At 38.3% G+C, this 22,384-nt stretch overlaps 1 protein-coding gene across 2 annotated transcripts in view; it reads right to left on the bottom strand.

The window, feature by feature from the left end:
- The window catches only part of ttyh1 (tweety family member 1), a 49,263-nt gene that overhangs the window by 23,895 nt on the left and 2,984 nt on the right, over positions 1–22,384 (bottom strand). For both annotated transcript variants that reach the window (XM_041793884.1, XM_041793885.1), the window contains exons 2-4: positions 15,617–15,790; positions 13,970–14,199; positions 8,148–8,259 (exon numbers count right to left, since the gene is read on the bottom strand). In XM_041793884.1, the coding sequence (XP_041649818.1) occupies positions 8,148–8,259; positions 13,970–14,199; positions 15,617–15,751 (477 nt within the window). In that variant the 5' untranslated portion in view covers positions 15,752–15,790. The remainder of the gene's footprint in view (positions 1–8,147; positions 8,260–13,969; positions 14,200–15,616; positions 15,791–22,384) is intronic.

Raw genomic sequence — 22,384 nt, 5'->3', positions numbered from 1 at the left:
TATATTATGTAGGGCGACTGTGGATCAAAGATGAAGCAAGGTTTGCATTTTCCTGAAGCTAACACTGATGGTTCTTGACTGATGGGCCAGGAAACAAAAGCGGGTCATGTAGCTCTTTCTAGTGGGCTGTGAATGTGTGCCTGGGAAAAATAATGTACAGAAGCCCTAAGCAGACATACTGTACATTTGTACATTTTATTTTACTCCATTTTGCCATGAAAACAGGTGCATTTTTGTTGTTTTCTCTGGGTCTTGCCTTATCTATCTAATTATCCTCCAATAGCAGAGCTGATTTCCCCTGATAATGTGTATACTGAGATCTTCAGAAAACAACCCAAGTGTACTTGTTATCACAGGAAACTTAAAATGTATGCATGCATGTCTTCTTTCATTCTGATTCCTATCAGTCTATGTCCGCAGAGTTGCATGTGTGCCATGGTTCTGCTACAACTGTGTGCATGCAGCGCTGCAGACCTGGAGTAAACTTCTGAATAGACACTCTGTGGAGTGCAGCCCTGAGCAGCTGGAGAAGAGACAAGATTACAGGAAAAATACCACTTCACACGGGAATTGCAAGATCACACAGCTGTGAGTCCAATGTGAGCGAAGTATATAAACATATGAGGTTGATTTGCTGCTATTTTGTATATTTTCCTTGCTGCTACCACAAATGAGTACATTCAGAAATGAAACATTTTTTGGCTGACCTACATGTAATACACAATGTCTGTGTCTGACTAAGTAAGTGAGTCAGTAAGTAACTGACTGAGTGAGTGATCCTTTTGTACAAGCCATGGAATACAGAGTTAAGTTTGCTTGGACTGAATGCTGGCAGTAAAGGCTGCCTCCACTGTGTTAACTAGGGCCATACATACAGAGTTGTGCTATGGGCAGGGTTTACTTGTGCTAAAAGCCCTCTGATGGCTGCCTCCACTGCTCTAAATACTCAGATCTAGCATTAGCATGGCCTCTGTTTAACCAGAACTGGGCTACATTTCTGTATGGCAAAGAATAAAAACAACCCTATAAGCTTTTCATGTTGGGAAAGATGTTTTCACTCCTCTGCTGACCTGCTTTGGCATGACTATGTGATAGGGGGAAAAGGTAACTTGTGTAAATACTTGTGTACGCTGGCTGCCGGAGAAGTGATTAGGTCTGAATTAGTCACAGCAGCACTTTAGTCAAAAATGGAAATTTCTTTATTAAAACAAGCGAAGACAGCAACACTAAAAGCTTTCTGTTACAGAAAGACTGTTTTTGCTCTTCTGCCAAATGCTTTAGGATGAGTGTGTGATAGTTAAAGGGGGAAAGGGTTACTTGTTGTGCTTGTATTTATGGCCTGTGAGCCGAACATCTTAGCCAGACCAACACATTTCTTCATCACAGAGCTGAGAGCAACATGGAAAGCTTTCTGCAACAGAAAACAATGTTGTCGCTCTTCTGCTGCCCCGCTTTGGCATGACAATGCGATAGTTAGGGGAAAGGGTTAGTTGTTGTATACAGCTAATGACTTGTTGTGTCCCAGCTAATGACTTTAGCAGGCCTGCTAGTCATTGATGGACTAGAAGATGGACTAGAAAGAGAGCCATTGTCTCCAGAGTGGGGATCACTGCACAGAGTATGTGGAATTGGAGGGTTGGGGCTTCTGTAATGATGAAGCATGTTTGTTTGTATTGCATCTGTACTCAGTAATTAGTGTTTTGTTCCATTTCTCAGGTCCAAACTGCACAGTTTCACTATATTAATTTGAGCAGTTGAAAAGTCCATAAACTGGGGCTGTATTTTCTCATTAAGGAGGTGTTGGTGTAGTGTCCTGAGGCTAGACAAACAGAGAACCACTGGTCTACATAATAAAAGTGCTCTTGGGGGAGACATCACTTTGCCCCCAGTGGCATCAACTTTGTTGTGTGAATATTCAACTGAAGACTGACGGCCATTCTCACAGACCATTCATCTGAGATGCTGTACATCTCAGAACAGAAATACACGTTTAAACTTTTGAAACTAAACAGGGTTGCACTAGTGTTTAGGATTAGGGTAAGGTTAGGATACTGCAGTTAAAGTTAAAAACCCCACCTTCAAAACCTAATTACAAAAGGTTTAGTGAAGCTGAGTAAACAGTCTGCTTACAGGAGAAAAGCTTCCCCTCCATGAAAAGATTCTAACACAGAAAATGTAGCTAATGTAGTTATAGCAGCTGCATAACCTATGCGGATGACTGAGCTATGTAGCTTATGTAGCTGCATGGCTACAGGTAGGCTCTCAAAGTAGCTACTAAATCTACATATCTACACTGCTAAGCAAGCTTTAGTTATGTTTGCTAAAGCTAACATATCTACAGATGATGGAGCTACATAGCTAATGTAGCTAACATAGCTAAAGCTAAGATCAAAAAGCAGCTAAGTAAGCTAAGTAGATATTATCTGCTTAACTATGTTAGCTTTAGCTCGATTGCTATAGCTCAGGTTGCCTAAGCTAGCTAGCTACATTTGCTTATGTAGTAATGTTAATTACGCAGCTAGCACAGCTATGTTAGCTTTAGTTTAAGCTAACAAGTAAGTAAGTAAGTAAAATTTATTTAATATAGCACCTTTCACAGAGCAAGTCACAAAGTGCTTTACAAAACAAAGCTGAAGCAAGCCACTGTTCCTATTTCTAAACCAGGCCTATGCATAATTTAGTCCTGGATTAGACCTCTGACCATTTTCTCTGTTATATTTATCAAATGTTGCTAAGTCCGTAAAGTCTGCAATGTGGTTACTCCATGAATGTAATTGTCAGACTTTGTGAATAAAGCTGAATTAAATAAAAAGAAATCTCAAACTGAAAATACATTGTACCAGCAAATTGCGGCACAACCTTTCTCAGATGAATGGTCTGCAGTCAGACCCCTCTCCAATGTGTATAATTAGATCTAATTAATACTGAACGGCACTTTACATAGCAACCTCTGAATGTGTGAATGTGTGAGTAAATGGATACATATGGTATGTGTGTAAAAGCACTTTGAGTGTTCATAAAACTAGAAAAAATGCTCAACAATACCAATTCTGTTTACAATGACTATAATTTTTTTCATTAACTCCAAAGCTAAAATGCTGCAGTGCCTAATATGATGCAGACTTGTTTTCAATGTAATCATTTGATGTTCTTTCACTTTCATTAATTACCTTCATGAAAACTAAACATTCATTTCATGATTTTTTAAATGTTGATATACAATACAAAGAACTTTAAACATCAATATCCATTTGTCATACAGGAGAAAGCTCGCACTAAAAGAAAATCAATGTCAGTGTTGTGTGCATGTAAATCCATGCGTATTCTGTGTTCAATAGTTATCTGAGAGCTGCACAGCAACACATAAATACCAACTTCTTTGTACAGAGTTACACAGTGAAAGACTATGTTACTTTAATAATACTTTAATTTCATATTTATCACATATTCTATCTTTGAGGCTTAATTTATTCATGAAAGAAACATGTTTGTATATAAAATGATGTTTTACTGCTGCAGAGGATGAACATATGGAGCAGTGGATCAGTCTCTCAACCAGATTGGGGGTTGATCCCCGACTCCTCTAGCTTCATGTTGATGTGTCCTTGGGCAAGACACTTCACCCCAAAACTGCTTCCACTGCTGTGTCAGTGATGTGTGAATCCATATGAATGGGATTAGTTAATACTAAAGGCCATGTAACACTGCAGACTCTGCCGTCAGTGTTTGAATGCATGTGAATGAGTAAGTGAGTCCTTTTTTAGTATTTACATGCCTGCGTGAGTTGTGGGTTTGGAAACAATGGTGCTTTCATGAAAAAACTCCTTCTGTTCTGTTGAAGGTTTGAAGCACCTGTGTGAAATCTCCTCACCTACTGTACATTCTTGCTGTGACCACACGTGAAAATTCATGTTATTGAGTAGGACACTCTTCACAGTATTCATGATTGTGCAATTTTCTTCTTTTTTAATTCATCATCTTACTAGTAAGCTGATCCTTTTTTGCATATTTGTCAAAAGTTTGATCAATTTTGGGCTCTAATTGTTGAGCTGTACCTTCCCACTGTATCTAAGGCTTGATGAGGGTCATATTAGAGTATTGTTTCATTTTTTATTTTTTTAATGTGTTTATTAAGTTTTCCATTTTACACTTAACAAACAGAACAACCAAACAGATGAAAATTAAAACATAAAAATATGAAGCTCAGCAACCCCATACCAAAAGAGAGAAAGAAAAAGGGTGGGACAAAAAGACACACATCACACAGCTCACACCTTCTGGAGACAGCAAGTACAAGCTGAATTTGACTGTTATCACCATAGTTGGGTCCTTACAATTTACATATTTTATATAAAGCCTCTAGAGAGGATAGCGGACATACTCACATTTATATATTCCAGAAATGGTCTCCACCTATTAAGGAAGTCAACCATTTTACCATGTTTGAGACAGGTCAGGAGATCAAGTGGTAAATGTCCCATTATTATCTTGTACCAAACAGAGAGTGTGGGGACTCTTGGGGAAATCCAGTGAAGTAATATATTTTTCCTTTCACAAAATGCTAACACATTAAACAATTTTCTGTCCAAACTCTTAAAGAGGCTAACACCAAACTCTTAAAGAGGCTAACATATCTTTGATATTAAAAAAAGGTAAATGTCCTGAGTCCTGCTCATCTTATAGACCTATTGCTTTATTAAATGTAGACCGGAAAATACTCGCAAAAGTTTTAGCTGCTCGACTAGAAGATCTCTTACCATTTCTAATTAAAGAGGATCAGACTGGTTTTATAAAGGGTCGAAACTCAATAAACAACATGAGACGCCTCTTGAATGTAATTCAAGCCTTTAAGCAAAAATCTGTAGATGGTCTGGTGCTTTCTCTGGATGCAGAGAAAGCCTTTGACCGAGTCAAGTGGTCTTTTTTATTTTACACTTTAGGAAAATTTGGGCTTGGTTTAAACTTTATCAAGTGGGTGAAAATTCTTTATAATGATCCTCAAGCGGCAGTTCTGACTAATGGCCTCAAATCAGGTTATTTTCGCACACATAGAGGCACCCGACAGGGTTGTCCCCTTTCCCCCCTTTTATTCGCATTGGCTATTGAGCCATTGGCTGAGGCCATTAGAACGAATCCCTCTATACATGGTTTACAAATTGGTGATTTCTGTCATAAAATAACTTTATATGCCGATGATGTGTTAGTTTTTTTACGTGATCCTGAGATGTCTGTGCCAGCACTAATTAATGTCATCAGCAGGTTTAGTAAATTTTCAGGTTATAAGATCAACTTAAATAAGTCAGAAGCCATGCCCCTGGGAAGTCTTACCACCATACCCAAGACTACACCATCTTTCCCATTTAAATGGTCTCCCTCAGGTTTTATTTACTTAGGTATTTTTGTTACCCCATCGTTTCACCAAATGTACAAAGCTAATTTTGTTCCTTTACTCGGTAAAATAAGACAAGATTTAGAAAATTGGAACTCGCTTCCTGTTTCTTGGCTGGGACGTGTAGCCTTGATAAAGATGATTGTATTGCCCAGACTGCTTTATCCCATTCAGATGATTCCTGTATTGTTCTCAAAAAGGGTTCTAAAGGATTTGAACAGCTGGCTGAGCTCTTTTATTTGGAGCAAGCGTAGACCAAGAATCAAATTGGCTGTTTTGCAACTACCAAGTTCAATGGGTGGTTTGGACTTGCCGAACATTAAATTTTACCAATTGTATACTCACTTGAAGTTTATATCTGAATGGATAAAGAACAAATCTTCTTGTATCTGGCTGGATATTGAATCATCCTTATCTAAATGTAAATTGCAGAACATGCTATTCTTTAAGAGTTTTAAGAATATTACAGATAATTGTTCTAATCCAATAACACTTAATGCTTTGAAGGCGTGGAGGTTAGTGCGGCACCTAGAGGGAAGGTCTAAGTTAACTTCAATGTTTACTCCTATAATAGACAACCCAGACTTCTTGCCAGGCATACTGGATTCTGGTTTTCAGCATTGGTGTGATAAAAATATAAGTATATTAGGGGACTTATTTCAGAACAATGGTCTGATGTCATTTGAACAATTAATAAATGCACACCAGCTCTCACAACAGGATTTTTTCCGTTTCTTACAGCTAAGGCATTATATTACCCAGAGTACTACTCTTATAGAACACCCTGAAGTATCTGTAATTGAGAAAATGTTACTACAGTATCCAGAGAAAGTGTCTGTGAGCTCTCTCTACAAGGTAATTTGTGATATCTCACCTATTGGCACGCAGAGGGTTAAGGGTGTATGGGAGAGGGAATTATCAGTGACTATTGATGATGAGACGTGGGATAGTATTTGGAAATATGCTAAAAAGATTTCAATATGCTCACGAACAAAGTCAATCCAATTCAGAATTATACATCGAACTCATATATCTCCCAGTCGCAGGCATTCCTTTAATCCATCGCTTTCCCCTCTGTGTGTTAAATGTAAAACAGAAATAGGCACTCTGACCCACTGTTTATGGTCATGTGGTAATGTGCAGAAGTATTGGTCAGAAATACTTTTTGAAATGGGGAAAATATTTCCTAAAAATTTTGAGTTGGATGCCATGTCTTTGATTTTGGGTCTTCCAAGTCAGAGGTTAAGCACTGAAGCAAACAAAAGATTGTATAACATTCTCACTTTTGCCACAAGAAAAAATCTATTGTTACAATGGATTAGTGATAAGAGCCCTACTGTTAAAGGATGGAGTAGACTTGTGTTTGAACTGGTCCCTCTTGAATATCTTACAAACATATTACATGCAAAGAAAGACCACTTTTACAAAGTCTGGCAGCCTTATTTGAATTATATTGGGCCTGATCTCTCTGCTATTATTGTAAGGGGAGCTTCTTGAGCCTGGATTGTGACCTGTTGTAGGCATATTATAATCGCCTGTATCTTTGCGTATAACTGGATCCACCTGAGCTGTTTGTTTGGTCCTGTTTTGATTTGTTGGTTATTGTGTATACTTGTTGAATTATTGGGTCATTGCCAATGTATGTAATATTTTATTTACTGTATAAACTAAGAAATTCAATAAATAGAATGGAAAAAAAAAAAAACAATTTTCTGTGAATTACATTAGTGACATCGACATTTGGAAGACCAAGTTGAAGTGAAACCGGGTCAAGATGGAGTTCAGTTCCAAGTATTTTTTGCATTTCAAACAGAACAGCCTCCCAATATGTCTGCAATTTAGAGCAAAACCAAAGACAATGAGTAAGATTGCCTTCACTTATTTTGCATTTAGGGCATTGAGAGGAGTGCTGGGGATTGAACTTAGAGAGGCAGTGAGGTGATAAATGAACTCTATGAAGCAATTTGAGTTGTACTGCTCTACTTCGATTCCAAATCGTAATTTTCTTTGTGTTGTTCCAAATATCTTCCCACATGTTGTCATTGATACCCACACCCAGTTCCTTCTCCCAAGTCCTCCTTAATTCCTGAGAACCAGCAGTATGATAGCTCCTTAGAGTGTTATACAGCACCTTAACTGAGGCATATCTTGCATTACAGAAAATGTGTTTTTCAATAACCGAGACATTTGAGTAAGTTAACAATGAAGTCACCTTTTTTAATATAAGCTCTGATCTGAAAGAAGCAAAAAAGGTCATTTCTTGGTATATTTCTGCACTATCTGATCAAAGGTCATAAGGACCCCTTCCTTGAAAAGGTTCCCAAAAGAAGATATACCCTGAGATTTCCAGTATTTAAAACCTGAATCTATGATACCTGGCTGAAAATCAGGGTTATTAGTAATAGGGGGTATTCTTGTTTTGATATTTAATAAGAAAGGATATGCACAGGAATGATATGAATGACTGTAAATATATGTATCTTTTTCCTGCTATTCTCTAGTAAGTAGATATATTGTTGTGTTTTTTTTTCCACAGAGCTTAACAGTGGGAGGACATTTATCAGTCTGACACACAAACCACAGTCCAGCCACAGGGAGATCAATATGACACAAGTTTGTATCTGATTGTCTTTGGCGCTCTGCAGACCACATGTAAGCATCAACACATCCTCTTCCTCTCTCTCTCTCTCTCTCCCACACACTCACACACAGGGTAGATACTCTGCATGACAGTTTACTTGCGGAGAGAAGCACTCACCAGCAGATCGATGGAAGCTAGCGTATAATTGGCTGTGAGAAGAGACGAGGTCAACTGATACATCCCATCATTAGCCTCGCTGTTGCCATAGAAACCGATGCCTATGGCAACACTGCAAAGGGGAAAAAGAGAGGAGACATGAAAACACTGTGGGAGGATGAATACGTGTGAGTGTGTGAGAGAGAGAGGGGGGAAAGAAGAAGAGATAGCAAAGGCATAAATGTAATGTTTAATTCAGTGTGTATGTACATTTTAAATGAATGTGACACAAGCAGATAGAGCTGAAGAGGATGGGATGTGTGCGCCCTGTGAGCATACCAACAGCGCAGTGCAGGGAAAGGAATAAATAGATGATGGGAGAGGAAAAAAAGCTGGTTCCTGGCACTCAATGGTTAAGCTCGGAAAGGAAAACACTGGAAATGTTAAACATAGCAGCGTGTTTACACATCTTTGTGTTATTCAAATATTCAGATTAAGGCACAGGCCAGATGTTCATCAAATCCCCTCAAACCCGAGAGGAATGGTATGACCCAATCTCCCACAAAGTATGTGACCCAGATTAGAAAGCAGGGGGGAAAAAGGAGGAATGTGTGTCTGCGTCTGTGTGTGCTTTGCATTTCAAGCCGCCAAATGTGAGCGCGGTGTAATGCGGCTGCACTTCCAATGACACACTGTTGTTTTTGTGACGAAAAAGGCCACCATCTGGAGCAAAGGAGTGTCATATAAAATATTATCAAGATGTAAACTGCTGCATTATTTTTCATCCTGTCTGGCATGGAGAATTCTTACACTGAGCATCAGAGGAGGAGACAACTCCATTACTTTACATTAAGATCCATAAGGGGGAGACATGAACCACAGCAACCTCCAGTCTGTAGAAGATGACATCATTATGACACTTGAAATCTAATGCACAGTACATTATGTCCTGTGATATAACAACACGGTGTCAGAGCAGGGAATGGACTGGTGTACAATAACAAGCACTGCTGAAGCATTCAATTGCAATATAATTTTATTACTGCACACAGTTGGTCACTTAGATTTAGATTTATAAAGCTCTAATGGGCAGTTGAGTGGTGCTTCCTCTATATGAGAGCGTGCTGGACAGACGTCGCTCAGCATTTCTGTTTAATGTACAGCAGAGACGATGCACCGACTCGATGACTGCATGCTCACCAGATCTAAAAGGGGGAGCACCAATGGGTAAGTGACTGTACTGAAGGTGGGTGTGCTGCGATCACCCTCACATACACAACTGCTGAAATACACACACAGTGCTGTCAGAGGCCAGTGGTTGGTAAACAGCAACTCAACATGACCGTCAGCTATCATCCAGGCCTCCTGTCCTCTCCGGTGACACCGGTGACTGTGTGCGAGACTAAAGAGCACATGACGACTGAGGGTGACAGCGTGTGATTCACTGCCTTGATGTCGCTCCACCTTGGAGGGAACTGAGTAAAGTAACTAAGTACATCTGGTCAGAAATAGAATTTCAAAAGCTTCAGTTTAAGATTTTACTTTAAAAAGCTGGGTTAAGCTTGTGAAAAACACTGCATCTTTAAAATATTAACCACCTGTCATCTTGAGGCCTCGTCATTTCTCAGAAATTCATGAGTTCTGGCGTTTTGGGTGGGAAAGTTTGCTGCCTTGCAGACAGGAAGTGTGGTGGTACTGTTGAAAACAGTCGCAGATTCACTTATAGCAGCATAAAACCTCGAAAAAGTCTGAAGATGCTAACCTACCTCTGTACAAAGTAACTAACTGAAATCCAGATCCCAGGCTGAGTTTCATTTCATGGACAATCAATGGAGCAATTTCTTGAAAGTTTTTTGCTTGTATGGAAACACAGCAGATAAACACTGAAACTGTAAAGAAACAATAAAGATGAGCTTTCCCATCATGCTTCATGTTATTGTAGCAGTATTCAAAAAACTATCACACTATCATTGTGTTTTCTTTTTTCCTTTCCTCCTTTCTTTTTCTCATATAATGTGATAGGTTTATTTTGTAATCATATCTTTTGTAAAAGCATAAATTGTGTAATACTACTGCTTGAGGATCTAATGCTTAACCCATTATAGGGCACTCACTGAAATACTTGGAAATTCAAAATTTAAGCCCATAGAATAGAATGTTGAAAATCAAGGTCAATGAAGTGACCATGTAAGGTTCCTTGCTTGTTTATGGTTTAAAAAAAAAACATAAAGTTTTTGCATATTAAGATGATAATAATGGAAAAATAAACAAATATTCAGTCTAATGAGCATTCACTGGTACAGGATACTTTTAATAATCACAAATATTGAATAACTAAGGGAATTTTAGCAGAGATGTGGCTAAGTAAAAACTAATTTGTGCCATTAAAGTTCAATGAAAGTGTTAAACTGTTGCTAAACTAACTAAAATCACTCATATTTCACTGGTTATACCTCTTATTTGTTTATAATTCCAATTCCACTCCACACAAAGTGTTTAGAAAACATCACCAATATCAAATGTATAAACTAATTAAAGCAGAAATCAGGCTTGCAGTAAAAATAAAAACTGATATAAACCACATAAGGAAAATAAAATTGTTAAAAAGTTATAAAACTGACCAAAAATCACACCTATTTTACCATCTACACTTTGAAAATTTCTATGAATTAGTTAAATTTATCACTGGATCACTCTTTAATTTTTTTAGAAACCTGTGGCAACATCCAACCACACTATAGTGCAATGGTGCTCAACTGGTGGGTCAGGATCCAAAAGGGGGGACCAAAGCTCTGTCCATGGGGTCACAAATGTGTGTCAGGAAAGAAAAAAGAAAAGCCTATGTACCAAAGCCCTAAGTGGATGAAAAGCAAATTAACACTTTTTTTTAAGTTGAATTATCATCAGGAGTAAATTTAAATATTTGTCTCAAAATTTCTACTCCTGTATCTAATTTTCTTTGAATAACAAAGCAGATATCTGCAAGATAATTTAAAATTTCTCAAGAAGTTACAGAAATTCCTTGCAGACTCAGAAAATTGGAGTAAAAGGAGATGTATGCATGTCCTCCTGTAATGCATTGATTTTCAATTGTGTTTATTTTGTCCCGTCTCTCTGTTCAGTTTTGTCCCATTTGGGGTCCAAACTGCAATATTTCTTATTACATTAATTCAGTTATTTAGATTTATTTTATCTGAGTGGCTTTTTTTCCTAAGTAGATGTTGGTGGGCCCTGATGCCTGACCAGCTGAAAACCACTGCTATAGAGTACTATTATCCTTTTGTCAAGAAAATACCCTAAGTACAGCTTGATAAAGACATTTAACACTCCTGAACGGGTTTATGTCCAAATATGGTTGCTCCATTTTTCACACTAAAACTGCAGAAATTGTAAGAAATCCTACGCAAACAAAACCCAACGTGACGTTTATGGCTATTATCCACCTTTATAATGTGAGTTTTATTAGCTTATCATGGTTAGTCATGATTTTAGGGCCATTTATTTGTGACCAAAAAGGTGTAAAACGTATTTGTCTAGCCCTGGAGGAAACAGAAAGTTTGATGGTGTAATGTCACTTTCCATGATGTTGACGGATCTCCACTGATTGGCTGAGAAAAATCATTCTCGTTTTGGTAGAGTTGGGTGGAGGCCACAAAGGAAGTCAACCAAAGTGACCATGTATGGTTCTTTACCCCATAAAGGTTAAAGGAGAGATTTTTCTCACCACTGTAACAGGGCTAACTACTGCCAGTGCTATGCCCATGGTGACTGATGCTGGTCTTTTTTATTATAGGCCATATCAGAGAGTACGGTCTCGACCTGCCCTCTCTGTAAAGTGTGTTAAGATAAGTTTGGTTTTAAATTGGTACTATACAAACAAAGATTGATTGACTGGTGTCCATCAATTTTGATGCCACTGAATTTTGCATCTAGTAAAAATAACCTGCAAAAAGAAAAAAAGGGGAACAGTAATGGTGCTCATAGCCTGGTGGTTGGGACACACCCAGTGAGAAGAAATTGGCCTTCCAAGCAGTTAGCCTGAGTTTGAATCTCAGGCTAATTATATAAGATTAATGGTCTAGACCAGTGGTTCCCAAAGTGGGGGATGGGACCGGGGGGGGGGATGCAATACACTAAAGGGGGGTCAAATAGCAAAAAGAAATTCAACATGATCTAAAGTGGCAATTTTTTCCATTATTGTAAAAACAGTTAAATTAGTTCAATTCAAAATAAAAACATAGTTATTAAGTAATATCTGTTCTTAAATGTAAGTAAAATGTACAAAAACTACCTAAAATATAAATTTGTACATGAAATCTTTTCCTCTCTGCTGCACTGTTGTTAGTCTCACAATCTCAGATTCACTTTATGAAATCACTGGGCATAAAAGGTTGAAATGGGTTATAGCTAGGAGAACACAATGCTGATGAAGCATTCATGGAAATAATGTAACAACTAGTTTTGAAAGAAGTATCCACATCCTTAAAGAAACAATCCCGGGGCAGTAGATAGCCTAGCAGTCATCTCAGTATTCAGGCAGACCCAGTTCAACTCTGACCTTTGGACCTCCTTTCCCACAAGTCATTCCCCACTCTCTCAAGCCTTTCTCTATCCACGGTGCTGTCCTTTTACTAAAGGCATAAAAACTGAGAAAACTTGAGAAATTTAAAAAAAAAAGAAGCCATAACACAGAAATAGAATAGTGTACTTTAGGTCAAAGCATTTAAAGTGTTGAATGTATACATCAATACTTCAGTGTAATTTAAGTCTTTATGGTAAAAATATTTATCATATTGATTGATCCTGTAATTGTAGAATTGTGATCTATCAGTGGTTCTCAGCTGGTCTAGCCACAGGACCCAGCACCAATCCTTAATGAGAAAACGCAACCAAAATTTCTGAAAGATGTTCTGCTTTATGAGTCACAATTTTTTAAACATGACTAATAGAAGCTCAATCACACAATTTATGTAATGAAAAGTGTTGCAATTTAAACCTTTGATGAAAGGTTCCAAACCTGGGAACCTTTCCTTTTCTCTGTTTTTGTGTTAACGTGAAAATTTTGGTTGTTTTGCTAGAGATCTTGAGAAATTAACACATGAGCACGAGAGATCCGGCTTTGTTATTCCCAGAAAAGGCAAGAAAACTGCTAACATTTAATGATTGAAATTGAAAAAACATTGTTTAATAAAATGTATTACTGTATTTCCACTAAGGGCTCCATATATCATGGACTTTTTGCCATAATGTTTTTTCCAGGCACAAATTCGTGACCCACTGAAAGCAGCCCTGTGACCCAGTTTTTAGTCCCGACCCACCAGTTGAGAACCAATGTTTTGCAGATGCATTATTTAGTATTTTACAGGCTTACATTTGTCAAAGTGCAGCTAAAAGCTGCAAGCTGTAAGTTGCATAAAAAGTTGTTTTTTTTATTATGATTATTTCCAGAGCTTTATGCCTTTATTTGCTGGGACAGATAAGAAGAGCGAGACCATGGGGGATGACATGTTCAAAAAACTGTCAGGACCTAAGCTAGTGCATTAAGACTACATCGCCTGTACACAGGGCACCAGCACTACCAATGCAGCTAAACAAGCACCCCAACTTTCTTATTTTGTATATATAAAAGCATAATTTACTTTTTTAAAGTAAACAATACTTAGTCAACCGTTTTGACTAATTCCTTACATTAGCTCCCATAACAAACTTTAAATGAAGGACTTCTTTCATCAAAAGATGTAGATACTTCCCCCAGCCCTGGCTAAAGATGTCTTGTGTTGAGTGTTGTGATCAAATATGACACATTAGAGGTCAATCATGACGTTTTGAATCCTCCTCCTCACCAGCACAGCGTGACGGCCGCCACTGCCACCCACGTGACGCAGCAGATGCCCCTCCCCTTCTTCCCGCTGTAACCGTGACCCGTGCTGCCATCCTCATCCTCCTCCTCCTCCTCTGATCCCTCGCCTCGGTCGCCACGGTGACAGCAGCAGTAGTGTATGAGGAAGGAGAGCACCACCAGGAGAGAGATAACGAGAGCGATGGCTGATAAGCTGGACAAAACCAGCAGAGTCTGAGAGAAAAGAGGAAGAAAAAGAAGAAGGGATGAGTCAGTGAATGGGAAAATGGCAGTTTTATTCAGTTTTTACAAGTGAAGAGTAGAAATCTGAGAGTAAAATACCAACTAATCCTGTTAAACTCCACAGCTTGTCATATTGTCCCCCCTCCATTAGCAGCAGGAGATAATGATTGCAAATGTAGAAGAACATTATTTTAAAGGAAGCGGGTGCACGCTTAGGAAAACATGCATTAAAAGATGGAATTAAACAGGTGATTCACATGTGTTTATATGACATTCAAAGGCTGAATCCCTGATTTGTCTCTGCAGAGTGAATATTAATGTCACTAAGCCATTGGACTTTGCTCCTGATCAGGCTCCATGTCATAAAGTCAACATTACTGAAATGCATTTCACTCCGACACATATCTCCAGCATTATCCTTCATCCATCTGGCCGTCTGTCACTCCTCACTCCTCCACCTTCTCCCTATCTCACCTCCTGTTCCCTGACACCCCTCCCCACCCCACTCCATCCCTCCTTTCCCCACACTCTCACACTCTTTCTCTCCCCCACTATCTTTCTTTCTCTCCACACCGCTGAATCTCTATGAATAATCTGTGACCTACTTAAATACATTCACTGCTACTCTCTCTCTCTCTCTCTCTCTCGCGCGCTCCCACTCTCACTCGCTTCTCTCCCTCTCTGTGTGCCCGGTCTTCTGTTCAGCAACCTCCTTGCATTACTCATTCTCTCTCTCTCTCTCTCTTTCTCCCTCTCCGAGCACTTTCACTCTCTTTTGTCTTTCTGTTCTGCAGGATAATTTGCGTGGTTCCCCCCTCCCGCCCCTTTTCTTTTTCTTTATACCGCAGAGAAGTCACAAACATGCACCGTGAGACGCTGGAGCAGTGTTTTTTTTTTTTTTTTTGTATGAGAAGGAGCCTGTTGGAGGAGAAGGATGAAACCTTTGCAGTTTTTGCAGGGGGGAAAATGCACAGTTAAGAGCTGACAAAAGCAGTGGTGAAAGCCTGCAAATGAATTTTGTGCAACCTGTGTGAAAAATGCATAAAATATCTGCATGCACAGAAGCAGAGGTGTGCATTACTGCTTCAAAGCACTGAAAAACTTACTTTAAAACGCAGAACACAGAAATAATAGATAACAGTTAAGGGCTGCTAGTGCAATACCCCTGCCAACAATTAGGTATGGCATTGAAAGGTGTTTAAATGGAGTACAAATGCTTTCTGTGGATTACTGCAGCCTTCAGTACAAGATGAAAAAATGCTAGTAATCTGGTTGCAATAGATGCACATTCCTGTATACTGACATCTAGAACAGGAGCAACAGGGCTGTAATTATTATGCAATGTGGCACCTCAGCCTGAGCATGTGGTTACAGTGTGCTACGAGCAGCGGTGGCAGGTGTCTGTTACCTGCTGGTACTCCCAGCTGTCAGGGACGAAGACGTTGTCCTTCATCTGCATGGTGAAGTCCAGCCGGGGGAGGGCGTGACACACTCTCACCCACAGCGAAGGGGTATAGCTGGGCACTGTTGTCATGGCAGCCATTTTCTACTGCCGCTGGGTTCCCCCCCTCCTCCTCCAACCCTGCAAGAGAGAGAGAGAGAGAGAGAGAGAGAGAGCGAGAGTGAGCGAGAGAGTAAGGGAGGTCAGAGCAAGAAGGGATGTGGAGTAAGAGCAGAGGAGAGGAGAGAAAGGAGGTAAGGAGGTGTTGAAGGATGAGCTGAGCACAGAGGACAGAGAGGTCACTGCAGGCTCAACACAACTGGTGTGTGCCCACACAGAGGAGACAATTTATGAACAGAGATCACCTGAGAGAAGTATGGGTCATATGTCAGCCATAGTTACTTAAAAGACGCTCTTGGGAGTGTAAATCTACACATAAACCTCATTCAGCACTGCAGAAGTGCATTATTTGGTTACTTTAAACAGTTTCTAACCAGCCAGTGTGGTGTGTGGTATTATCGTGCTTTCAGCTTTCCTAGTCTTCTGTTTGCCATTTCTTACCAATATCTTTAAATGTAACAGGGAGGTCATGCATTTGGGGAAAAAGTGAAGGCAAAATGAAAAACAGAGAAAAAAAAGGTGGTTGAAAAAAGTAAAGAATCTTGGCTTTACTGGGTGTACTGGCTAACAAAGGCAATGACATATTAATGCTTATAAATAATGGCGATTAGCTCATTTGGAGTTACATAAACTAGGAGGGAGGTTAAATTAATGTAGTCAAAAATGTTTAAAGCTGTTTTAATCTATTTTTCACTGCAGCCCTTTCCAGTCTTATGCCTATACGTTTAATTCTACTACATCTTCCCATGATAATGAGTACATCTTGGCTGGTTTCTTCAGATCTCAGTGCATTAATCTTAGGATAACAATGCTGGTTTTCTTCTGATAATAAGTTGCCTTCTTGATATCTTTAGAAAACAACCAAAATTTACTCATTATGTCAGGGGAAACATCATTGCTATCCTGAGGTAATGAGATAAAAAGTTCAGTTCTCGAGAAAACAACTGAAATGTACTCATTATTAGGGCTGTCAGCACCACTGCATTAATCGCAATAAATTTAGGTCTGTAGTTAGTGCATACATTTTTTTGATTGAAGTAGTCACATGCTCAGTTGTCCATTTATGCACACTATGGTGGAACGTCTCCATACAGCCACAGTGATTAACTACTGCTCCCAAACCTCTCATTTCATTTTAAAAAACTCACAGACAGCTTAGTGGACATGCCAAGAGTCATCTAAACTTGGTGATATGAAACTTTTTACCTTATTTTCTTTTCAAGCCATAACAACTTCCTTTTTTCCATGGTTAAGTTTGTGGCATGGTTTAAATAGTTTTTAATTTTTCATTAGTTTTTATTTTTATGTCATTTTCACCTTTTGTTATCAACCTTAGTTAAGTTTTTATAACATTTGCCTGCTGGTTTGTTAGTTTGGTTTAGTTTTATTTGGAAAAAAGTTTCATTTTAGTTTTGTTTTTTATAAGTTTTAGTCTTAGTTGTTTATTTGTTTTTTTTGTTTGTTTTTTGTTGATTTTTTTTTTTTTCAGTTAGACGGTGGCCTGGAAGTGCCATACAAAAATTAGAAATGTGATAAAAATTGAATTTACAAAGTCTGAAACACTTAAAGCAAGAAGCTTTTTTACATTTCATTAACAAATTTTAAAAAACAAGAACTACATTTAAAATTCTGAATTGACATTTTACGAAAATAAAAACTACGAAACACATTTACAACTTCTGAAACAACTTTTCAAACGACAGTATCTTAGGGAGCGTGAATACAACAGAAGCAAAAAGTGACCCAAGTTTCAGATTCTTTAAAAATGTTTCAGACTTTGTAATTTTTTATCAGACTTTCTAAGTTTGTTTTATGAAATTAAAATTTTTTGGTTGATTACAAATGGTTTCAAGTTTTGTAAACGTGTTATAAACTTTGTAATTTTGCATCTGACTTTTCATAGATTTGTCTTGTCATTTGTAAAAGTGTGTTGCTGATGTAATTTGTTTCAAGCTTTGTTAAAGCGTTTCAGACTTTGTAGTTTTGTATTGCACTTCCAGGCAACCGTAGTATAGGATACTTGCCAGGGGCAAGTTAGTTAGTTAGTTTTCGTTTTCTTGTAAAGCTACATTTTTATTTTAGTTTCAGTGAACTAAAATGATTTATGCATTTTAGTTTTAGTTATTTACTTGGTTTTAGTTAACTATAGTAACCTTGGTTAGGTGTATTATTACCTCCGCCAAGGAGGTTATGTGATGAGGTGGGTTTGTTCGTTTGTTTGTTTGTTAGCAACATAACTCAAAAAGTCATGGACGGATTTTCATGAAATTTTCAGGAAATGTCAGATATGGCATAAGGAAGAACTGATTACATTTTGGGAGTGATCTGGATCACCGTCTGGATCCAGGAATTTTTTAAAAGATTCTGTACTATTGGGAGATAGGGCTAATGGTGGAGGACTGCGCAGTTACCACTTTACACCAGGAGATGGCGGACATGAGTAACTTATTCAAAGTTTTAGAGTTTATAGTTTGAAAGACACATACCTGGTCGAGGAGACGAGTTGGAACGTAACAGAGAGAAATACAGTGAATTGTAGCGAGAAAACTCACAATGCTGGGAGGAATAGAGGAATATTCACCCTCTGCCATGACTTCCACACTAAGCGAAGCCAATGCTTTGCCTCACCATGTCTCCATCCCACCGGGGAGGGAGCAATCGGCGAATTACATTTTGGGAGTGATCCGGATCACCATCTGGATCCAGGAATGTTTTTAAAGGATTCTTCACTATTGGGAAATAGGGCTAATGGCTGAGGTCTGCGCTCTCTGAGTGCTTTTCTAGTTTTTCATGTACCCAAAGTTTTTATTTTATTTCAAAATAAAGCTGATCTGTATCCAAACAGGAAGTCAATAACCCTTAGGTAAGACAGTATAAAACCCAAAATGAGCAAAACAGTTTTAAATGCAAAAATGAAAAAAGAGAATATAAACAGTAATCAACCACAGGAATTCTGAGATTAATCGTGATTTAGAAATGTCATTGTTTGACAGCACTACTAATTAACACATTACAATAGAGTAAGTTAATACATGTAGGATTATGTCTTCTTTGGGCTTATGTATTACAGAAAACGCATGTTTTTTATTTGATTTTAAAAGCTAAAGTTTTGGGTTAATTGATATAGCTTGGGGGGGAAAAGGGACTAGATAAATCTTTCACTCAATACTGCACCGTTATCAAACAAGGAAAAGTCAGTAAAATTGAGTCACTAAAGAAAATATGCTCCTGTGGTTAGTATAATTTCTCCTCTGCTTATTCTTTGTATTATTTCAAAATAAAATCAATAAATAAGTCATAATTTTACAAATTTTAAGTGTTAAAAACATGTCCCATTTTTTAAAGTTTGAGGTTTTATTCACGTCTAAATATTAGTTGATTTATTCACTAGCAAGGCCATAAACAGCAAATTTGGTCATCATTTTAAAGATTTAAGAGTTCATTTGATGAAAACAATTTCTTAAATTTCTAACTTTGGCTTTGGAAACCAGTGTTTGCATTCTCTATTTTAACATAACACAGCACACAGCATTAATCAGTGAATGAGAAAATAATCATCAGATTAAATGTTGATACAAATAATCATTAGTCAGAGGGCTTTTTGCCAGGGAGATTACATGACCTTATTTGACAACTGACTGCTATTCGCAGACCTTCTTCTTAACCTTAGAAAAAGGGAGTGTGTGGTGGGAGCAGCATGGATTATATAGGGGATCTATGGGGGTCTTTGAAGTCTTCATGGCAGAAGAAAAATACACAACAAGAATGTACAAAGGCTGCTATATATTTGACTCAAACATTGGCCCCCGTTCGCCGATGTTCTCTTGCTAAAGCCAGCCAAGGGGGAGAAAGTAGGGTAAATACAAAAGGCAAATCCGTTTATCCAAAACATACACTGCAATCCTCATTACAATGACGGAGCAGAGGGGGGACGAAGGGCGAATCGGGGGCCTGCGAGGGTCCTGATACTGGCTACCCAGATTAAGACACCAGCAGAGGTTTAGTGTCTAAGAAAAGAGTTTTATAATCGAGAGAGAGAACCATTCACAACAACAGCACTGATGTTTAAATACAAAGAGTTACACAGCTGAGCTCAATGCTGACGTTACAGGATGATACAGTTCTGTGTTCAAGTCTAATGATGTTTGATAGATTCTGAATTAAAGGCTTGTTTTATTGTCTTCTAATGCAGCTGTTATTTATTTAACTGGACTTTAAAACAATCTATTACTGTACGCTGCAGAGGCTTTTTACTCACACTATTGATTCAGTCCATTGCACATAAAAGTTTAGCCGTACCCACATGTCACATTCAATGCCAAACAATTTCCCTTTCACATTAGGGGCCGGTTATGGTCCCGAACAAGTTAACAGCTCACCCACAGGCCAGACAGGGCTGCTGCTCTAAGCCCATTACAATAAGCCGGTTCACCTTAATGGTTCCAGCAGCCCAACTGTCACAAATCGAATCACTGCCAGCACTCCATTTCCCTTATTAAAACTGTGCCCAACATAATGGTTCACACGCTGGGAGAGCAGCATCAGGCCGCCACACATCAGCACTGTAAACAGACTGTACTCTGGTGTTACGGTACTCCCTCATCATCATTCATCTTGACTGCGTTATTCCATTAGACATGTATAAGGAGCAGTGTGGCAGGTGTGTGAGGTGCATTCATCAGAGTTTGGAGAGGATAAAAGCAGTTTGAGAGGCATAATAATCAAGTAAAGGAATAATTCAACAATCAAAGGAGAATCAGTCCACCTGTTGTGTTCACATCCAACAATAAAGTGGGTCAATATAGAAACCATCACTTTTGATGGATGTTGTTATCATATGATAATGATTTACACTGTGAGGAGGGTTTTTACAATACAACTGATGTATCGGCTTCTAGTACTGCCTTAATGTGATGTTGTGTATTCGTTTGTATAGCAGTCAATGCGTAGTTCCAACACAATGACCAATTTCCTCCTTAAGAATTATTGTGTGACACTAACAATCAACAACAGTGGAGTAGAAGCAGAGAATGTGACACAAGTCAAGACAGAATAAAGTAAGAAATGTTTGTTTTTACACTGATACTATGTATATTACTTATTACTTTAGTACCAGTATGCATCAGCCAAAGACTATATTAAACACAGACATAGTCTAGTCTCAACTGGTTGGTCAAGACCCAAAAGTGGAACCAAAGAAGTGGATTGCAAATGTGTAACAGGAAAGAAAATGCAGCAAAAGTCTATGATGTACAGAGGACCAAATAAGGCAAACAGTATATTCTATATTTTTTAAGGTTTGCCTATGATGTTAGTACATTTTCTCAACATTTCAACTTAATTATGTCCTTTTCCCCAGACAACAAAGCAAGTTTTTTCCAAAATAACTAGGAAACTTCTAAAGAAATTACCCAGCATCTTTGCTGTCAGTGGAATAAATAAAATGCGTGCATGCAGGTCTTTCTGTCCTGGTGTGCTTTTTAAACACATTGGTTTTATCCTGTCTCTTTGTTCTGTCCTGTTTTGTTCCATTTAGAAACCAAACTGTCATTTTTATTAAATGAATGTAAATGTTTAAACATTTTTAAAAATTGTGGTTTCTATTTCTCATAAGGAGCTGGTGGTGTGTCCTGGTGCCTGAACAGTTAAAAAAAACCACTGGTCTCATGCAGTGGTTCTCAACTGGTCATGGGACCCACCATCAACTCCTCAAGGAGATTTGTGACCAAAATTTGGGAGATTTTTTTGGTCAATCAGATATATTTAATAAAAAAGAATAGAGCGTGGGCTTAAGACAGTACAAAAGGTGTAACAAAACAATGAAACAGGAAAAAACATTCATGTTTTATAGAGTCTCACAGACAATGTGGAACAATGTTTTTCCCAGGCACACATCTGCAACCCACTGAAAAGGGCTTTGGGACCCACTTTTGGGTCCCGACCCACCAGTTGAGAACCACTGGTCTAGTGCACTGATTGGCCTTTCCCTCATGTCACACCCTTGCCTCTCTCGCCATTTTCCTACTCAATCTGTCTCAAGAAGAGGCATAAAAGCCCAAAAGCAAAAACCTTCTTTTCCATTTTAGTCTTTACTTTTAGTCAAAACATCTATTTCCTTTAAACTACTTTTACAATCCCTATTTTTAAATCAATATAAATGTGAACACTCATATTAATGCATCATCAATAGTTTAAAAAAATATAGAGTGAAATGCTGACATACCTTGAAAGCTCTCAACTCAAATCTCTCCTTGTGTTTTCACAATTTTTAAACACAGTGGAGAAATAACATGGATTCTGAGTCTTGGGGACTAAACTTCCTTTTTGTTAGACTTTCAGTTATTTAAGATCTATCCTGAGCTGGTCCGAGTCTAGTGCTCGTCATCGGAAAAGGTAGTTGGCTAACACTTTCAGTGTTAGAGATGAAATTAACCCTGCCATCTACCTTGTCTAGCTCATCATCTAGCCAGCATAAACCATCAGTTTAACATATGAAGCAGGATTATTCTAAAGTAAAGTCAAGTCTCTTATAAGAAAGAAATAGCAGCTCAGTATTTCCGTGTTTTATGACCCGACTTCCATACTGGAGACTGGGGGTTCGGATCCTGATCTTGG

The sequence above is a fragment of the Cheilinus undulatus genome, linkage group 8 (assembly GCF_018320785.1).
Source record: "Cheilinus undulatus linkage group 8, ASM1832078v1, whole genome shotgun sequence".
Lineage (NCBI taxonomy): Eukaryota > Metazoa > Chordata > Actinopteri > Labriformes > Labridae > Cheilinus > Cheilinus undulatus.
The sequence above is the reverse complement of the archived record's forward strand: the minus strand, read 5'-3'. Positions and strand labels throughout refer to the sequence as shown.